Source organism: Platalea leucorodia (assembly GCF_965183815.1).
Source record: "Platalea leucorodia genome assembly, chromosome: 3".
NCBI classification, from domain to species: Eukaryota; Metazoa; Chordata; class Aves; order Pelecaniformes; family Threskiornithidae; genus Platalea; species Platalea leucorodia.
The window spans coordinates 23005828-23025220 of record NC_138825.1 but is presented as its reverse complement, the minus strand read 5'-3'; the positions used below and the strand labels follow the sequence as shown (position 1 = coordinate 23025220).

General features: G+C 39.3%; 2 protein-coding genes and 1 long non-coding RNA gene across 12 annotated transcripts in view; 1 reads left to right on the top strand and 2 right to left on the bottom strand.

The window, feature by feature from the left end:
• Positions 1-14045, top strand: part of IARS2 (isoleucyl-tRNA synthetase 2, mitochondrial) — a 28754-nt gene extending 14709 nt beyond the window's left edge. For 2 of the 3 annotated variants that reach the window (XM_082307175.1, XM_082307176.1), the window contains exons 13-23: positions 1628-1730; positions 2362-2455; positions 7899-8007; positions 8802-8904; positions 9908-10033; positions 10429-10560; positions 11178-11284; positions 12194-12339; positions 12504-12694; positions 13615-13759; positions 13892-14045. In XM_082307175.1, coding sequence (XP_082163301.1) covers positions 1628-1730; positions 2362-2455; positions 7899-8007; positions 8802-8904; positions 9908-10033; positions 10429-10560; positions 11178-11284; positions 12194-12339; positions 12504-12694; positions 13615-13759; positions 13892-14043 — 1408 coding nt within the window. In that variant the 3' untranslated portion in view covers positions 14044-14045. Of the gene's footprint in view, positions 1-1627; positions 1731-2361; positions 2456-7898; positions 8008-8801; positions 8905-9907; positions 10034-10428; positions 10561-11177; positions 11285-12173; positions 12340-12503; positions 12695-13614; positions 13760-13891 lie in introns of those variants that run through there. The other variant, XR_014227708.1, reaches the window with a different exon arrangement.
• LOC309588204 lies at positions 8923-9912 on the bottom strand. Its single transcript, XR_014227709.1, has 2 exons — positions 9811-9912; positions 8923-9455 (listed from the first exon to the last, which is right to left on the bottom strand). It is a non-coding gene; the product is annotated as an uncharacterized lncRNA (long non-coding RNA).
• Positions 14046-14351: 306 nt separating the features above from the next.
• Positions 14352-19393, bottom strand: part of RAB3GAP2 (RAB3 GTPase activating non-catalytic protein subunit 2) — a 50060-nt gene continuing 45018 nt past the window's right edge. For 5 of the 8 annotated variants that reach the window (XM_082307167.1, XM_082307170.1, XM_082307169.1 and 2 more), the window contains 4 exons: positions 17883-17972; positions 17580-17798; positions 16715-16873; positions 14487-16428 (listed from right to left, as the gene is read on the bottom strand). In XM_082307167.1, the coding sequence (XP_082163293.1) occupies positions 16282-16428; positions 16715-16873; positions 17580-17798; positions 17883-17972 (615 nt within the window). In that variant the 3' untranslated portion in view covers positions 14487-16281. Of the gene's footprint in view, positions 14453-14486; positions 16429-16714; positions 16874-17579; positions 17799-17882; positions 17973-19393 lie in introns of those variants that run through there. The other 3 variants (XM_082307168.1, XR_014227706.1, XR_014227707.1) reach the window with 3 other exon arrangements.

The following is a 19393-nucleotide window of genomic DNA, read 5'->3' as shown; positions in this document are numbered from 1 at the left end:
TTTCTAGTCTGAAAGGGTAAGAATGGCGACGGTATGCTAGCTGGCTGTCGCTTTGTGAGTGTTACTGGTTAGTGGGTTTTCTCTCCAGAAAACCTGCTGGGATCTTCTACAGGAATTTACTTTGAAAAGTAAATCGATTAATTGATGAATGATTGATTAATACAAAACTGTTGGTCTATCATTGCAATTTTGTTCCCACAATCAAGAGCAGAACTGCAATTTCTGCTTACTGTTGCACCTCATGTCATGTAATTAAGTAATAATTTGTTCTACATCTTCTTGGAGAACATGGGTTTTCATGCTTAAACTCTGTGTGTGAGTGTCCCCTAAATGTTGTAGTGACGTAGCTCAGCTTATTAGCAGTGCAGAAAAAAATATTGTGCTGAAGTCCAACTAGAAAACCGAGTGATGGCACTAAAGAAGTTAGATCATCTGCCTTTTGTGTTTTCAAGATAATTATGAGTGATCATTATTTTATATTTTCCCCTTTTGCAATACTGTGTCAAGAAGTTAGTCAATGGATTAAATCTTCATTTCTCGAGTTAAAAACCAATCTCTGGTGGCTTGGGTAGCACAGGGGTTTTAGTTTGAAGTTGGCAGGTCATGATAATCTGCTGTACTCTTTAAATACGCAGATGTCTTAAGAAATCACCTTTTTAATAAGTGGTCTGTGAGTCAACAAGACAAAGTGTGTAGGGCTGTTTTGTTTTTTGACTATCTTAATTTATGTCTAGACTTGGCATTAAATGATATTAAAAATCAATTCCCCATAGCCTTACCTACTGGGGACAACGATTGAATGTGTCATAAATAGTGCACAGAACTGCACGCCTTGTGGTTGTGATATCTGTTCACATCAGGAAAAATGCTTAGTTAATTTCTTTTATTTTTCTTCTTTACATAGTATCTATTTATTTCAGGACCTTTGTCCTGGCTGGTGCTATACCATATGAACTCATATATTGCCTTCAGAGTGAGTGTTGAATGGTTGTTTACATCACTCCTCTACTGGGTACAGAAGTTTCAGTTTCCCACATTATTGGGATTAATATATTTATATAGAAGTGTTTCTTACCGTTTAAAAAACATATTGCTAAAAAGGGGGAAACCAGGCAACGAGAAGTCTAATATATAAGTACGTTATTCAAAATGCTGCCATTTCCTAACTCTCCATTTCTACGTGAGTTCTCAAGGTCTCTTTATCCAGTGGAGAAAAGAAGCCTGTTGTCAAAAAGAGCAAATATTTTGGGGGGAAATAGTTGTTTCGTTTCTGTAAGTACAAGAAATAGCAAGTGAAATGGATTTTGGAAGTTTTCAAGATGCTGACATCTTTTCTGAGTGCCCCGTTATTGAGTATTTGCAGAAGAAAAAGCTATTTGGGGTACCTGTGGATTTCTGTATGTCCAGGTTTTACACAACCCTACCCATCTTGGAAGACAAAAGTAGGAAGTCTTTAATACAGGCAGCAATCTCCATGGAGTCTTGTCTGGATTAGAAGCTGGAAAATCACAGATTTAAATAGCTTGATCTCTCTATCAGTGTATCTCACTGCTTTGGATCTGGGATACTTGTAGAAAGGTGCAATTAACTCATCAATTCATGAACCTCTTTTTTCCTTCTAACCCAGTGAAACTATCACAAATATCATCAAAATAGTGGAGCAGCAAGGAACAGATGCATGGTGGACCCTTCCTATTGAACAACTACTATCAAAAGAGGCTGTAGCGAAGGTAATTTTTTTTTTTTTACTTCAAATACAGAAGGTGCTTGAGACAGTTCAGTGACGAGAAATAATATAAAACCTTCATATATTCCCATGATCCTTTTCAATCTTGTACCTTCATGAGAAGGTATCCTGTGAAAGGAATATTCAGAAAGTGAGATCTGAGTATGGCAAAATACACACAATCAGATTTGTGCCATTAATTCAGGGCAGAGATCTCCGTCCTCCTTGTTTTAATTCAGGAGGAAAGTGACATCCTAATTAACCAAATTATGAGCCCAAATATATATTAAGTCTTTGTTATTAAAGTATATTCAAATTTTTGTTTAGTTCTTCCTAACTTTTTATTGTTCCTTTAACTGTTGTGTTCTTAAGCTAGCACACAAACTGTAGTATTACTCTGCCATCTCAGAGGGTTTTTTGTAATTTTCCCTTGTTCTGTTTTGGGTTTTCATCAGTAATAATTTGAAAACTATTGTGAAAAATTATCTCAATTATTATGTGTTCACTTCCAAAGTTGGTAGCAGAGCCTGTACAAAACTGATTCGGAAACCAAATCTACTTTATTTCTAGCTTTGAAAAGCATTGATGATATGGCATATTCTATTTGCATTATTTAATAATTGTTTTTCCAATAGGCTGGTGGTCATGATGTTTTGGATTATGTTAAGGGACAGGACGTCCTAGACATCTGGTTTGACAGTGGAACTTCCTGGGCTCATGTTTTGGAAGGTACAGAATGAATACATTGATCTTTCTTTTAAAATACTTGGAGAACAAAATACAACTGTTTTGCATGATGGTGTTGGTATCAGCAAAACTGAGTTAGATTATGTCAGCAGCAAACTGGTTGTGACTTCTCGTAAAGCTGCTTTTGCTTGTAAAGATAAGGATTTAACGTTGGCAAACTCATTTTCAGCATAGTTGAAGTTGAGATTTTCCTAATGTTCTATTCTGACTGATTCTGCCATGTGGCATACCATATTTATCTTCTAATCAGAACGTATTTGAGTTTAGAAGTTTCATGACAAAGGGCCAAAGTGTTTAGCTGCTAGTTGGTAACTCCTTCAGTTATTTTCAGGTAACAAATTTCAGTTTGTGCTTGTGCATGATATTTGAAGCAGGACAAAATTGAGATCAGCTGCTGAATCTTAAGTAAGTTTTATAATTTTAACAGCATAGGTGTCTTTTTTCACTTCTGATTACTTTCAGTAACTAAAACAGTATATTGTGGCTTAAAATATTTATACTTGCTACATGCTATTTATAGCTCCTGCTGCCAGTAGTTGCCCCTCAGCAGGTAGCAGAGATATATTTGTATAAAAATATATAAAATATACACTGTTTGCCTGGAGGATGGTCCAGTCAGGAGTCCTTTCTAAAGGAGGAGTCTGGTCCCATACATCAAGTCTGTTGGACTTTAAACCCTCAGTACACAAATGCGTGATAACAATCTTGTTGAATTATAAAACACGTTACTACCAGAGGTTTTATTTCTTAGCAACGTGGTCAGGCAACAGTACCATCAGCAAACATTCATTTTCTAGAAGACCTTTACATGTATTAAAGTTCATACTCTTTAAAAATGTTTCAGGTTTGGTTTTGAAAGCTATAACAAAGTAGTGGCATTTTATGTGCACAGTTACTTGTATTCTCTAAGGGCTTAACACGTTGGTATGCAAAAACTACCTCTAATCCTGTGTAGAGGAAAGACATCGTGTTTAATAAGGAACAGCAGAATCAAGACCCTTGATTCACTGATCATTTGTGTAAGGCTCCCATATGGATTCTGTAATGTCTAATTAAATGTTGGGTCTTTCACAGTACAGACTTCTTCTTACATGGAACCATTAAAAGTTCCTCTTCTCTGTGTAGTCATCTATTTTCATGAAACTTGCTGGAACCTGGTGTGTGTAAGACATCTTCTTTTGCTGTCTGACATGAGTGGAGTGGCCCTGCTGGTTAAAAAGTTGGGGGAAGGACTAAAAAGCAGTGTGATCTTGTAAACTTCTCTATCGTCAGAAATGACACAAAAGTTGCATTACCTTTTTTCCTATGTAATGGAGGCTCCCAGCCACTGCCAGAAGTGGTAGTAGCGTCTCAGTTATTCTAATTTATCCTTTATGAAAAATGCACTTTGCCAGAGAAGTTGAATTAATAGTTTTGTCTTGTATTTCCCAATATGCTCCAGCTTTGAAAACTTTTTGCAGAACTTCTTCCCATGTCAATAAAAACAATTGGCAAGGCTTACAAACAGGCTAACTGATAGGATTCTTTTCGAAAGTACTCTTGGGGGAAAAATGGATGAAATCCACAGAGAAATCCAAAATTGCTTAGAGAATGTCACAACAGGAAGAAGACCTTCCTGTGGCTTAAACTCGTGAAAGCACGGAGGCATGTGGAAGCTGGCGTGCTACCTGTGAAGTGCTACCTGTTAATTTTGTAGTAGGAGATCGGTGATAACAGCAGTTATTGCTTGCCTTCTGATGACAGTGTCATCCATGGCAGTGGCTCTTCCGCGGCACAGGAGTTAATTTCAGGGCGACTGGAGGGTATAATAGATGGCTAAAACTGTGAGACTAATGTTTATAATTGTTTCACTCTACCGTGAACTCAAGTTGTTGAAAATTATAAATCAATGATCTGTCTGTTAGTAACCAGCAGGAATAAACGGCATTACGGATTTCCCTGCCAGTTCCAGTCTCACAAAAATAGGTTGTTCTCTTCAACATCTCTGCAACTTGGGGAACTTAGGCCCGAGTTTTCACTGGACTTGAACTAGCTGTGTCCGAGCTTATTAAACGAGATGCAGCAGTTATAAAATTCATCCCTTTAGCTGATGGCCACACAGATTGCTTTCAAAAAACATGGCAGGTTGGGAAGGGGGTGGGGAGGAGGAAGAGGAGCGAGAGTGTCTGCAATATGAGGTTTTTGAACAGGTTAAAGGAATTGCTCAGTGACAGCAAGCTCAGTGGCTGAAGTCATAGGTTGCATGGATACAGCTGTATTTCTAACGCTTGCTCGCCTGCAATTCCTACCAGCGACAGGGAACAGTTCTGATGGAAATGACTTAAAGTTGCTCTTTTTTCATTGAATTATGGTTGGCTTCCTTTTTCCAGCCTAGGTGTATCAAAGGTACCACTTCTAGCTAAATGACAAATGAACCAACCTGTTCTACATCAGCAGTGTGGCAGGTAGGAAGGTGCGACTTACACACTAAGAGCAAAGATTTAGTCACAAACCAAAAAATGTACACTTAGAACTAGATTGTGTGTAAAATAAATACTAATTCCCTTGCACCATTGAGAGCGGATCCACAAGTGCATCATGCTCTGAAAAACCCACTGCTACTGAAGTTTTCTGGGAATAGAGTTTGCTTCCTTAATGCTCTGTTGGCTTAACACTGTTTTCACTGAACATTTTATTGTTGTGCTGTCTAGTCCCGTTTCTTACTTGCTACACATGCCTCAAATATTTTTTGAAAGAACTATTTCCATATTCTTTTATGTAATGTTAAAATTTAAGTCTGAATGCTTCATACATGAATAAATTCATTTTCACAGTACTGCTGTGAGGTCGAAGAGTGTTAATACACTGCCTCCAAAAAGAAGGTGTTGGTAAAAGCAAAATTTGGTTCAGAAGCACTTGCTGGTTTTTTGGTTGTTTTTTTGTTGGTGGGTTTTTTTTTTGCTTTGAAGTTTAGTTTGCGTTCAGCCTTTTGATAGTCCTTATTTCAGTAGCTGTCTTTGGAGTATCCATTTTAGAGAATTCTTTTCTGTCTTAAAATTCTCTTAGTCTTGACATTTTCCTCCTGGGCAGAGTGCCATCTGCACTACAAACTTGAGATTATTATTTTTCAAAATATTTCCTTTAATAATGCACACTGGACTGTATTGCAATGTGATATGCCGTTGGTAGAAGTCACACAGCTTTTTACCCGTAGTTTTGTATCACAATGATGGTAGTTTTCAACATCATAACTTTTTTCCCTATCTTATTGGCTAATATTTAACTGAATGAATGTGATTATTTTACAACTTACCTATCTAAGTGTTTAAACTTTTGTGCTGACTGAGAGACTTGAATTTATCTTAGCTGATTCATTCCTGGCATTAAAATACAATAAGTTTAATCTAAAAGGCAAAGTCTCTAAGATCAAAGATATGGAATCTTGAAATCCAAACCAGAAGGATCATAAATTGTAATTCTCCTTAATGACCTATGTACTATATACCTCAGTGTAAAATAAACAACTGAAAAGTTTATTCTGGGTTGTCGGACGTACTCTTCCATTTACAGAGAAACGTGCACACGGTTCTAATTAATTTATGTACAGCCATCACAACTTTAATGAAACTGAGGCAGGGGAGCTACCCGTGCACTTAAAAGGCAGGCTTTGTGTATGCAAAACCCGTGTTTGTATTTTACAGAGAGAAAATGTTCAGACCTCCATTAACTTTGTAAGCTACATTAGCCAGCCTGCTAGATCTGCTTGTTCCTGTCAGGAAAGACCAATACAGTTTGCTGTTTGTAATCAGTTGTCTGTTTAAATTCTTCTCTAAGTTGTAAATACTGGCATTTCCATGAGAAGTTCACCTCTCTCAAACCAGTGGTTAGTAAACTAGTTGTAAATAACAATGTGTTGTTACAGATTTTTCCACTGTTATTTTCTTCCTTACCACAAATATTCTGTATTTTAATCTTGTCCTCACAAGTATTTTTGCAGTCTGTTAATACAAAGGCTGATCCCTACTTATTCTACTTTTAAAACCCGAACTCTTTGTAGATTTTCTTGAAGGAATAAACAAATGTGTTAAAAACTGTAACATCCACCCACACATTTTTCCTGTGCCAGCTGGAACTGTATAGCCTTGACCTTTGTAATGTTGAACTTCCTTTTATTGCAGGATGGATCTAAATATCGAAACTTCCATTAAGTTAAACAAATAAATCAAGTGTGTCAGCAGCAGAAAGAAGCATTGTCTCAGGGGTCCTCGGAAGAGGATAAAAGGAGCTAGTAGATAAAAACTGAGTAGAGAAACTTTTGTCTGAATATCTGGAAAATTACACCACCAACTTTTAGAATCAAAACTAAATTCCTGCCAAATATGTGCATAATTTTGCACATTTGTAGGCTTTGACTTGCATGTTCTGCTCTGCTCCACATGATTCTGTTCTCACTCTGCTGGTGACCTGTCTGGGATTGTTTAGGACAAGGAGGGGCTTCTGGAGTCAACAAGTCTTGCACCTTTTTGTACGGTGTCTGAATTCCACCAGTAAAGAGCCATTAAAACTTTGCTGACCTCTTTCAGCCCTGTGGCAAAGCTGGGTTTGCTCTTCTATTTTTAATGTGCAGTCAGCTAATACCCAGTCTACTCTGTGCCTTGTAGCCCCCCCCTTTTTTTTTTCTCTGACGCCAACAGGACTCATTAGCTCCAATTGTTCTTCTCCAGCATTCTTCTTTTTTCTGTATTTATAGGGAATAATATTTCCACTCAGCCTTCACCTGGATAAGCTAAACAAGCCAGGCTCCTCCAGACCCCTCTCTCCCACAACAGGCTTTGTGTTTCCCATGTTCTCCTAACCCTTTCCTGAAATTTTTAATCTTCCTGCAACACCAGTGGCCAGAAATGTAAATTCTGTTGCAGGTAAGCTGCGGTCACTGCCAAAGCTTCCTGGTCTCCTCTGAAAATACCCAATGCCTTACACAGGCTAGTCAGGCACGTTATGTCTGTGACTTGTATCCTGAGTAATTCCCAACTGGTGAAGTTTCAGGTTGTAGCAGAGATTTTTATTAATTCCAAAGTATGTGATCTTTTCTTGGATCCTTTGGTTTGTTTAGGAGTACTTGGAAAGTATTTTGAGAACTTCTTATGAAGTGCTCTGAGTGTGATAGCTTCTGTTTTCATAATTTATTATTTTGTTTGGGGGAAGGCAAGCTTATTTGTTAGATTTTGGAATTCAGTGAGTCTTGGATTTTAAAAAAAACTGTGATACTAATGAACCACTTGTATCTTGTTCAAGTAGCCATACACCATTTATAGAAGTAACTTATTTACTGGGTTTAAAGAGCAGAATAAGTTTTACTAATCACTTTCAGAGATTTTTCTGTTAAGTGTATTAATTGTTTGAAGATACAGGCTGATATTTTAAACAAAATCTTCTGTTTTTAAAGGTGCAGAGCAAAGAGCAGATACATACCTTGAAGGAAAAGACCAACTGGGAGGTTGGTTTCAATCCTCTCTATTAACCAGTGTGGCAGCGAGGAAAAAAGCACCATATAAGTAAGTGTGTGGACTGCAAACACATTGCTAGTTCATTTATTAGATAGCGAGCTCTTGATACTGTGGACAGCAGGGTATAAGCAAGAGGAATCAAGCCATTACTAAGTATCTGAATTACGTTCTTATATTTTCAGTATAAAGTTTTTCTTGGATTAGATTGTAATGGATTTATTGTTTAAATTTTTTCCATCATAATTTTAGTAGATGTTTTCTTCGTTGTTTAGGTATATCCTATTACACTGTCAGATACAGGTCTGTTCTTTTGCCATCTCTCCCACTCCCATAATCAAAGGGGTTATTATGGAAGGTGCAGTATGAAAATCTCCCAAGATCATTGACTTGTCAATTGAATGTTAGGCTGTAAGGAATGCAGAATCACTGTGTGCCTGTCGTATACTGGAGCTGTGACGTACTCTTTGTCCCCTGGAAGATGAAAAGCGTAGAGAAGGGTAATGTGGGTCACTTGCAAGGAGGCTGTGCAATTTTGGGAAATGTGTTGGCTTAAAGAGTAAATAATACTTAGCCTTTAATTCATCTGAAATGTGTGTGCCCTGGATATCTGCAAACAATCTGTTGCTCGCATGGCAAAATTAAACGAGGAAAGTAAAGTTGTATGCACTACTTGGATGGTAGTACAGCATATTCATGGTTGGTTGAACTCGACAGATGAAGCCTCAGGCTTACCAAAATAAAGGATTTCCGTATGTTTTTACTTATGAATATCCTCATTAGAAATCTGTTCTTAACATAGATTTTTCACTGGGATTTTGTTTTCACTAAAATCTTTTCTTCAGGACTCTGGTAGTTCATGGATTTACTCTTGGCGAGAAAGGGGAGAAGATGTCTAAATCTATTGGCAACGTGGTTGACCCTGATGTAGTTATCAATGGAGGTGAAGTAAGTCAAACTCCTGAGTTTTAGAGTTGCTAGGTGCAATTTTTTACTAGTAGATTCCGCAGCTGTCTTGTGGCATGTTTTTCTCTAAACAGCTGTCTTGTAGCAGAACTCTGTAAGGCTCTTCTAAAAGACTTTGGCTACACTGCAATTCCATTTGGCTGGAGTAAAAACCTTGAGTTGTTTTGCTTCAGCTGTAGTGCCAAAAAACCCCCCACACCTTTCTTCTGTGGTAAGAGAAAACGCGTTATATAGAAGGTGTAGAATGGTTCCTTTTTACTTGGGAACACTGATGGAGTGATGGGGGCGTTAAAAAAATTGAAGTCATTAACCTTTGCTTTCAAATGGACGGAAACCTCCAAGCTGGGCCTAGCAGTAGAGCAGTCGGAGTAGCGGTTGCACCCCAGCAATCTGTCTGCTCTCAGCCTAGGCTGTTCATTGGAACTTCGTTCCATGGTCAGGGAGGTTGCACTGCAGGTGATGCTCTGAACTTTTTCCCCTCCCCAGTCCTGCTGTTGCTCTTCCTGAGGCTGCTAAGCAGATTTTGCAACTCCCTAGACAAAAGAAACAATCCTTAGAAAGACTTGCTTATCTGATTCAGTAAAACACACAATAGTTTCTATTCTTTCAAAAAGGAGAGAAGCCATTTGCAGAGTTGAAAACAGGGTGGAAAACAGTCTCAAGGGAAAAAAGTATAGTATGTTATTTTGGATATTAACGTTGCTATTTTAATGTTAAGTGTTAAAAGGATTCAAGGCTGTAAGATGAGTTTTTCTCAACTTACCTGAGTTCTAGCATTGCCTGTACACAGACTGCTGCGAATATATATTGTAGCCCTGGCTTAACAGTAAATCTTGCTAAAAGAGGGTGAAGGCCTCCAAAAGCCAGAGGCCTTCTGGCCACACTTACAGGTACGTTCACAGCGCTGGCAACATGGAATTGCACTGCTCGCCATGCTGCAGCACCCCCAGCAGTTTTACTCGTGTGCCTTTCTGCTTCTATGTAGGATCACACGAAGGATCCTCCATACGGTGCCGATGTTCTCCGCTGGTGGGTGGCAGAATCGAATGTTTTTACTGAGGTGCTGATTGGGCCTGTTGTACTTAATGCTGCAAGAGATGATATCAACAAGGTAAGAGCCAAATATGCTAACGCTAACAGGTCCTCTTTCTATTTGGTTTTGTGTTGGCTGAGTAGAATTCATTGCAAAGCTTTTCAGTCTTTAGAATAAAGAAAGCTTTTCTGAACTCATTTAGGTAGGTACTACTGCTTTTTACATCTGTGGATCAAATAGTAAAGTGTACTAAGGAAAAGACTAGTTTTTGCAGCGCGCTTCGGTAGTAGCCAGTCTTTTCTTTACTTTTCTATAGGCCTTTTGGCGTATGTTCTTCATCATGCTATTGTAACTATTCAAACAATCATTTTGGAAAACAGCCAGCTTCAGTTAATTCATTATAGAATATTATCATTTTGTGTTTCATCTAAAGTGCAGACCATTAATGTTTAATTTTTCTGGTTTGTTCCTAGCTTCGGAATACACTACGCTTCATGCTGGGAAACATGGCTGGCTTCAACCCAGAAACCGATTCCATCCCTGCTTCAGAGATGTACATAGTAGATCAATACATGCTGCATTTATTACAAGATTATGGCAGCAAGGTAGGGGTAAATTGTGTTTAGATGAATATATGTGTAATGGTTTTTATTGGTTATACCCTCTCGGGAAAATTCTTTAAGTGTATGAGTAAAGAGTATGTGTCAAGTAGGCAAATTATGACCACAAAGGTTTCTTTGATGCAATGTGCACTCCCTTAAGCCTGTTTCAGCTTTTGAGAGGAAGGCTTTGTTTTTAACATTCTTAACTCGGTTTTGACATTGACCAGTTCCCCACCCAAGGCCTCAAATTAGAAGTCTTTAGAAATAGTTAGAATAGGATATAGAAAAACAAAACCAAAAAATTCTAGAGTTCTGAAAACCTGCTGTAGTCCAAAATTTAGTCATTTCTGTCACTCAGAACCATTCTGCTGAATGAGAAAGTATGGGCATAATTTCTGGGGTTCCCCCTCTCCCCTCAAATTTGAATTTAAATTATTTCTTTGTCCTGCTTGTTAACTGAATTAACTCCCCCCCCCCAACAACTTGTTAAAGAAAAGATTCTCCCAGACTGTGTCACTCGTTATAGTTTCTTTAAGGTCAGGTTCATCAGGGGTTGTCATGGTGTGCCATGTGATGAGAACTGATACACTGCTCTTATCTCTCTCTGCTCCCTCTCCCAGGTTACAGAAGCATACAAAGAGTACGATTACAGCAAAGTTGTTCGATTATTGCAAGCATTCTGTTCCAGAAACTTGTCTAACTTTTATTTCACCATAATCAAAGACAGGTAAGTAAGTTCATTGCTGCTGCCTTTAAAAGGGAAAAAACAAGTTAATCGGTTTGAGATGGAGGTAATAACTTTCCAGACGAATGTTGAGTGAATACAGATAGATAGCTCAGAGAACATTTCACGGTTATGTATTGTGTTTTAGTGCACTAAAGCTCACAGGTGAAAGCTTAGCTGCTTTCAGCTGAGTATTTTTGTCATCGGTGTGCTTCTATATTCTGTCCACTAGGGGTACTGAATAATTTTTAAAAGGTAATCAAGCATACGCACTTAAAACTAAATAAAATTTTAAAGAGGATAGATTCTTGGATCTGTATTTCTACTTAGAAGTGCATGCATCTGAATTTGGGAAGGTAGGGGGGAGGGCTATTAGCACTTACCTGGGCAACCTGATGTCTTTTACTGATCTAAAAACCAGGTAAAGAATCCCAAGGATGTGACTGATACCTTTGTAAATTTTGAAAGGGCTGTTTCATGGGGGAGGGAGGTAGGGGGCTATACTGATCGGGGGTTAGACTGCTCTTTAGTTTCCAGAATGCAAGTCAAGGGGGGAACAAAAAGAAAAAACCCCTAATGCTAAATTTTATAGATGAACCAGAACAAAGGGCAAACAGAGCCGCAGGTTCACCTCCCTGAGGAAAGATTCTCCTCTACACAAATGAAGCAAAAACTAGCATGCCATGTACAAAATCTCCTTTCCTATGACAAAATGTGGCTGCATATGCAAATGGTGCTGTACCTATACCACTGTGCTTGCCTAGGAAGGGCAATTAAGAGCAGCTTTACTTAGAAAGGCAAGCTAGGCCAGACTTCTGGGCTTTCAGTGGCAGTCCTGAACGTACAGCTCTTGAGCAAGAACAGTTAACGTGACCATACAAATACTTTCCAGCTTTCGTCGCTCTCTTGCAGGCTCTATTGTGAAGAAGAAAAAGATCCTAAGCGTCGTTCGTGTCAAACGGTGCTAGCAGAGGCTTTAGACGTAGTAGTCCGATCCTTTGCACCAATTCTTCCTCACTTGGCAGAGGAGGTTTTCCAGCACCTCCCTTATAAGAAAGGTAAAGCACATATAATTTCTAAGGAATCCTTTTAGGACACTGTTTAATTGCACAGTTAAAAGGAATGCAAATACAGAGATATGCCATTCTTTTTTATTCATTTAATAAACACTTGAATAGAAAGACACTAAATGAAAAATTCCTTTGTTTGCTTTGCTTTGAAGACTCGGAGGGTGTGTTTCGTACTGGCTGGATTAATGCAAGCTCAGCGTGGAAGAAGCCTGGCATTGAGGAAGCAATAGAAGGTGCATGCGCAATGAGAGAGTCGTTCCTTGGGTCCATCTCTGGCAAGAATGCTTTGGAATATGAAGCCGTCATTGTAATTGAGCCTGGATTGCTATTTGAATTAATGGAGGTAAAAGAGGCAACTAAGACTAGCGTTGTCTGTGCAAAAAATACCAATTTCTGTAAACTTTCTTCTGCTTTGTACTCGCTAGAAAAATCACAGAATAGTTGAGGCTGGAAGGGACGGCTGGAGATTGTATAGCCACAGCCCCTTGCCCAGGCAGGGCCAGCTAGAGCAGGCTGCCCGGGATTGCGTCCGGTTGGGCTTTCAATACTTCTGAGGATGGGGGCCCCACAGCCTCCCTGGGCTACCTCTGCCAGTGTTTGACCACTCTCACAGTAAAAAAAGCGGGTTTGTGTTTTCTTGGAATTTCCTCTTTCAGTCTGTGTCTGTGGCCTCTTGTCCTGCCCCTGGGTGCCACTGAAAGCTCCTGGCTCCACCTTCTCTACACCCTCCCATCAGCTATTTATGCAGGTTAATATGATCCCCCTGCGCCTTCTCTGGGCTGAGCGGTCCCAACTCTTGGCCTCTCGTCATACGAGAGATGCTCCGCTCCGTCATCTTTATGGCCCTTTGCTGGACTCACACATCTCTTTTACTGGGGAGCTCAGAACTGGACCCAGTGCTGCAGATGTGTCTCACCAGGGCTGAGTAGTGAGGAAGGAGTAAGTAAATTAGGCTCTTGGTTCAAATCATCCACTCTGATTAGGAACCACCCTGTTAGCATTTGTGTTAAAGAATGGAGCATCTTGGAGCTTGCAGTGGAAGACCTCAGTTTTGATGCTGGATTTAAACATAATTATATGGGCCTGTGGCTAAGTATATGCATATATGTGTGTAAACAGACTCGTGCTCTCTTCCTGGTAAGGCTATGACAGCTGTTGCAATCACATACACCGTAATTCTGCTTTTGCGTTAACGTTCTCTAGGAGGAGGATGCTGAAGAACAAAACCAGGTTGCAAGTCTGAAAATTAACTCTCTTCCCTAGGCTCTGCAGGCTGAAGAAATGTCCAGTGTTTCACAGCTGAATGAAATCATGATGGCTTCCCAGACCACCCTGCTGAGTGAGCTACCTAAAGAAACACCCGCAGATGCAAACATCGTCACTGGGAACTTTCTGATTAACTTGGAAGGTAAGGGGACTCTTCCAGGCAGGCTACTCTGCTAAGCAGCTGGTTCTTTTCTGCACTACAACATACTTTGTTGTTCGCTTCATAGGCAGAGTATGCTAACTACACCTACAGTAATAATGCTTTCTTTAACAGGTGGTGATATCCGTGAAGAATCTTCATATAAAGTTATCGCCCTACCCATTGCCAAAGCAAAATGCCCTCGCTGCAGGAGATACACTTCCAATTCCTCAAGCACTCCCTGCCCACGGTGCCTGAAAGTCGTTGCTGGAAAAGGGAGCACGTGAAGGTGCAATACCTATGCACAAGCTGCTCCAGAGTCCCGAGTACGGACGTGTACAACGTGGCGGCTAACCAGAAGGTCTGTGTACTGAAGCCTGTAGAACCAGATGCTTAAGCTCGAGCAGAATTATCATGTGTTTCGGGGGGAACCTTATGTATATATACCTAATTGTGTATATCACTTTTCAGCTTAATAAAAAGGGTGGTTCAAAATAACTGACTGATTTACTTGTTTTTAGCAACCTGTGTTCTTTTGAAGTTCACTTCCATTTAAGTCAAACTCTACAGTAAACCAGCACTGTTTAATTTTTATACAGGCAGGAGGTAGGTCCAGAGAACCAATCCTCTCTACATGGGAGTGTCTGCTCCTCTTGTGTAAAACACAACAGAAGAAAAGGTGATGGCCACCATTGCCTAAAAAAAAAAAAGGAAAAGACACAATGAAACCTCAAATTTTATTTAATCAATTTACACAAATCCACAGCAAATTAGACACAAAATAGCACTATATACAGAGTATTACTTACAGTACATTACAGATTGGATTGGTGTAGTGTGTCAGCTCTGACATGGTACTCAGTTACAGTAAAATCCTTTACACAGCTGTACCACCATACAGGAATGTAACACAACTAAGAAACACTTTTGGTTTTCCTCAGGTTCCGTGATGACCAAGTCTCTAGCATACTCATTTCTGCAGAAGTCTGAAGTGCTGTCAGGCAAGGTGGTGAAGTCACCTGTACAATCTTCCCTTCTTCCATTTTTTCCCCTACAGCTGTTTGTTTTAACCTCAGTTACAGAAGTCAGTATAGAAGTACCTAAAACACAGACCTGGGCTGGCCACTGATTCTTACTAGAATTGTTACGATGCTTTACTCTGATCTCGTATCACTGTAGGAAGTCAAACACTTAGTATCAAAACTTCTCCAGAAGCCTTCATCAGCTACATTAGTGTGCAGTGATGAGGACAGGTGAAGGAGGCTGTGTAGGACAAGCCACCTACAGAACCTTTTTTTTTAGGGGGAGTCTAACCCTTAGATGGCAGCAGCACATACTTCAGAAAGGTGAGACCAAATTCTGTCTCCAACAAGGCAGACTACTATGAACGTTTCTTACATACAACGCAAGAGGAGCAGGTTACAAGATGGAGCTAGTAATTTCAGCTGACTTCAAGACAAAAACAGTTTACACCAATTCCATTTTTCTCTCCTGGCTTCCTTTAGGTAGAAAGTAAACAGTACTAACTGATGCAAGATAATCATGTTTAATACCACTCCAATAGTGAAGATGCTCACTATACGATTCCCTGTAGGTAGTGTAAATAAAAGTGGGGGTTTTTAAGGCTAAAGTACTCAGTACTATAGATCTTCAGTGAAGTTGGGTCAACTATTTAAGCAGTTTTTGACTACAAGTTAACATGTGCAGAGATTTATAGCATACTACGTCTTCTACAGTGATAAGATGGGGGAACAATCTTAGAGTAAGACATTCCTTGACCTACTTAAACTCAGCAGAGCTTAATAATAAAGGAGAGGGATGTAAATCCAGTTTTAGCTAAAGCCCAGCACCCTAGAGACAATCCTGGGAGATCCGGACTAAAAGATGAGTCCGTATTTGTGCCTGGAGAATTGGCTTCTCCTTGCCAAGCTGTTTCTCGCGCGGGCTGTCCTCCCTTTGCGTAAGGCCCCAGCACATTTCACCCTATGCCTAGTGCAGTCACCATTGTCACGTATAACGCAGTTACAAGGCGTGAGCCCAACGCCAGCTCTAGCTTCTGAAAAAGCAGTATTGGCTTTACACGGCAACTTCAGAGACTGAAGTTTTTCTCGGGTGTAATTCTACAGCTTGTTTTGTAAAACAAATCATATATGGAACATTGAAACTGCAGCAGTTACTGCCAGCATGAAATACAGAATTTCACAAGATGTGATTTTGTAAATAGACTAAAACTGCTGTCAAACATTTCCAATTTAGACTACCGCAAAAAGCGCTCAAGTCAGAAATAAATAACAAAGCATTTCAGATACTGACAAGTGTACTAGAAACTAAACGTCTTTGTACTAGTGCAGAATTTAAAATATACTCCAATTTAAAATTACCCTCTGAAACTGTGGGATGGGGAGCATTGTTCTTTTCATCGTTTAACAAGAGCCACACAAAAGTTTCTTTCTGTAAAGTTCAGCCTCATTGTGTAAAATCATGCATTATACCGCTACAGAGCGGGACTGTGCTAACCGAGAACGTCACGACGAGATGGCTTCTACAGCCTCTATCAGGTTCAAGGCGAGGCCATACTGCCCATGGTTCTCCGGTAAGTGCTCTATGACTTTGTTAACCAGTGTAGCTGTTGTTGCAATTGGCACTTTTACATTTTGAAGCTCCTGGGGGTCCTATATAAAAGAATAAACACAGCATTAGAGGAATTTTACAGATGATCTGCATATAAGCCCTCCTGAACTTGCATAAAACAGATTACTAAGGCTTATTAACTCAATTAAGCTGATGCTTTGACCCATGAAACTGCTTTACCCTTCATGAAACAGAACTAGCAGCAGGAAAAATGAGAACTAATTCTTGTTTCCATTAGTAAGAAAGGGCCATTCAGATGTGATCTCTGTCTTGGTGAACAGAAGCTTCTGAAAATCAACCTGTTTTCCTAAATCGACCTGAACTCACCATAGCTTTGAGCCAAGTACATAGTGTTGGAGGAAGCCTAGCGAGGAGTTCCATACCCTCCTTTGTCTGCATGTGAAGTAAAGCGAAGGCCAGTCTCTGTCCAGCCAGTATCAGCAGCTGCGACGCAAGAACTTCTTTGTCACTCACCTGAAGAAAGGCCTGAAAATAAAAAAAAATAAGGAACTAGAAACCATTTGAGCATGACACAGCTCGCTTAACTGGAGGCTTGAAAAGCTGTATCAAAAGAAGGTTCTTAATACTAAAAGGACAAATAGTTTTGCGACCGTTTATTATAGTAACAGGTAACACAAGAAAGAACATTATTCAAAGCTTCAGAACAGCGGAAGAGTGAACAAAGACCGATAGTTACTCTATATTTTACACAGTGATTATCATGAGCATGAGATCTGTTTTACAGTTCAGCCACATATTCCTAACTTCCATATAATCTCTCGTTTGCTTTTCCCCTCAAGAAAGGGAAGGATTTGCTTGCCCAAGGACTGGTAAACTTTTCCTAGAAGAAGAGATTACAGGCAAAAAAAAAGCAGATTCTATCTGCTTGAAACTATCAAATACAGTACCATAAAAAAGGCTGTACTGGTTCAGACTAGTAGTGTAACTCCCTCTTATATTTCCACTAGCTGCTATACATAGATTCTTATTGGGAGGAAGAAAAAATGAGGGTAATTATGGGTCTTGGAAAAAAGTACTTTTCCAGCCTCTGACTTTTTCAGTCTGGGGATTTTTTGAGCCTGATAATAGTTGCCTAACCCTCCCAGGCATCTTAGGTACATGAAGAAGTAATTTTAGCAGAATATCTGACATAATGCTGTACTGATTTAAAATCGTTAAAAGCTGTTATTACCTCTTCACCAAGATGATCCATCCCATAACTATACAGCTCACAGACATAATGCCTTCTGACGACATCCTCAGAGATTTGAAGATACTGAGCCAGGTCCGCAGCCAAAGTTGGCCAATTCTTCCCCTTTTCAAAAGGAAACAGTTCCTCTTCTGAGACTTCTTTGGCCTTTTGTGATGAACATAGTGTTTGAACCGCTGCACTCACAACTTTGACCAAGAACTTGGAAGCAAAAATTGCAAGTTACTTCAGTATTATTTCAAATTTTAGAAGTTTAAGAACTTTCAGTACAAAACTTATACCTACCTGTTGTCGTATGGATAACACATTTGGATCCATATCCCCACTAGGTAGCAGCTGAATTGAAGTAAGGTCTTTGAAAAATGCATTTTTGCCCTAAAATTGAGAACCAAAAGACAGTCCTCAGAGATACAGGGGAATAAAAGGAATCCATTTTGATCCAATACTAAGAAGCCTACTTATTTTTTACATTTAATTTGTACTGCATCTTCTGTTTTTCTTTGGGGACAAAAATTAATACTGTAAGTTAAAGCCACAGAAGAAAACATACTTTTGTTCATGCAATCATAACATGTCAAGGATTTGCTTTCAAACTTAAAACTACCTGCCTGCTAAATTAGGTTTCTGATATAGTACTACCTGGAGCTGAAATTTGGATATATTTCCTGGTCCCTGGCTTATCATTCTAGACCAACATACCAAGCATAATATGAAGGAAGAAATGTGAACTAGCTGATACAAAAATACATCTTATCTATTACCTATTGATACAGTTGACACCGCTTCATTTTAAGGTCTCTTGAAATGCAGATTAATCAAATTTCAGGTAAACCCCTGAATCATGGCACATGGTAGCCCTTGTTTCAGCCCACCATGCTCCAGCAGTGACAGACTCAATGCCAAGCATCCCTGGCAGTCCTGCTCTGTACTAATGCAGGGAGTAGGGAAACTGGTACCAAAAAACACCTTTGTTAAAAGACAGGTCTAGGCAGTGACTTGCCTTATCAGAAATAAGGTAATGAATAGTCTTCGAAACTTTTAAACACTTGTTCTGTCAGCCAAAATTCTCTAAAGACGTGTTAGAAATTCTCTCATAGAGCTCACAGAACAAATGGGAATCTTGCATGAGTGAAGGCAAAAAGGCAGCGGCTGAGAATAACAGTTGTGTGTGAAAGAAAGGAGGCACAGGAACATGATTTAATTTTACTCTTGAGATGTAATGTGCGTTCTTAAATGACAAAAGGTAGTATTAATGCTTCCTGTAACAGGTAAGCAAAAAAAAAAAGGGGCATAAAAATGATGGAATTTGATCTATGGTAAAATGCTAAAACCAGACCCAACTGCTTCATCAGAGCTTGCACACAGACAAGAACCTGTGGAGAGTAATAGTCTGCATTTATAAAATTCCAGTAAATTATCAACAAGAAATCTTCTGCGCAGTATTACAGGACTAAGTCATTTTCTCCTCAGCAGGAATTAAATGACAGTCTACACCAGTACTTTGTGTTTAAATTTTTTTAGAACTGTAGCGTGGTAGAGCTAGGAGAAGAAAAGCTCAATGTGTGGTACCTGCTTTGTATCAGGGTCAAGCTCTGACTGGAGATATACTGTATTTAAAAAAAAAAAATATTCACTGCATTTAAGTGGTTTATATGCATTAAATGACAAGCTATTTATTCTCTTCAAGACGCTCAGAATTCTGGAATAATCATCAGCAATAATGGATACAACAGTGACATTAACATAACATTTCTGACCTTAAGTATTTATGTTTTCTCTGATCTGGCACTTCTCAA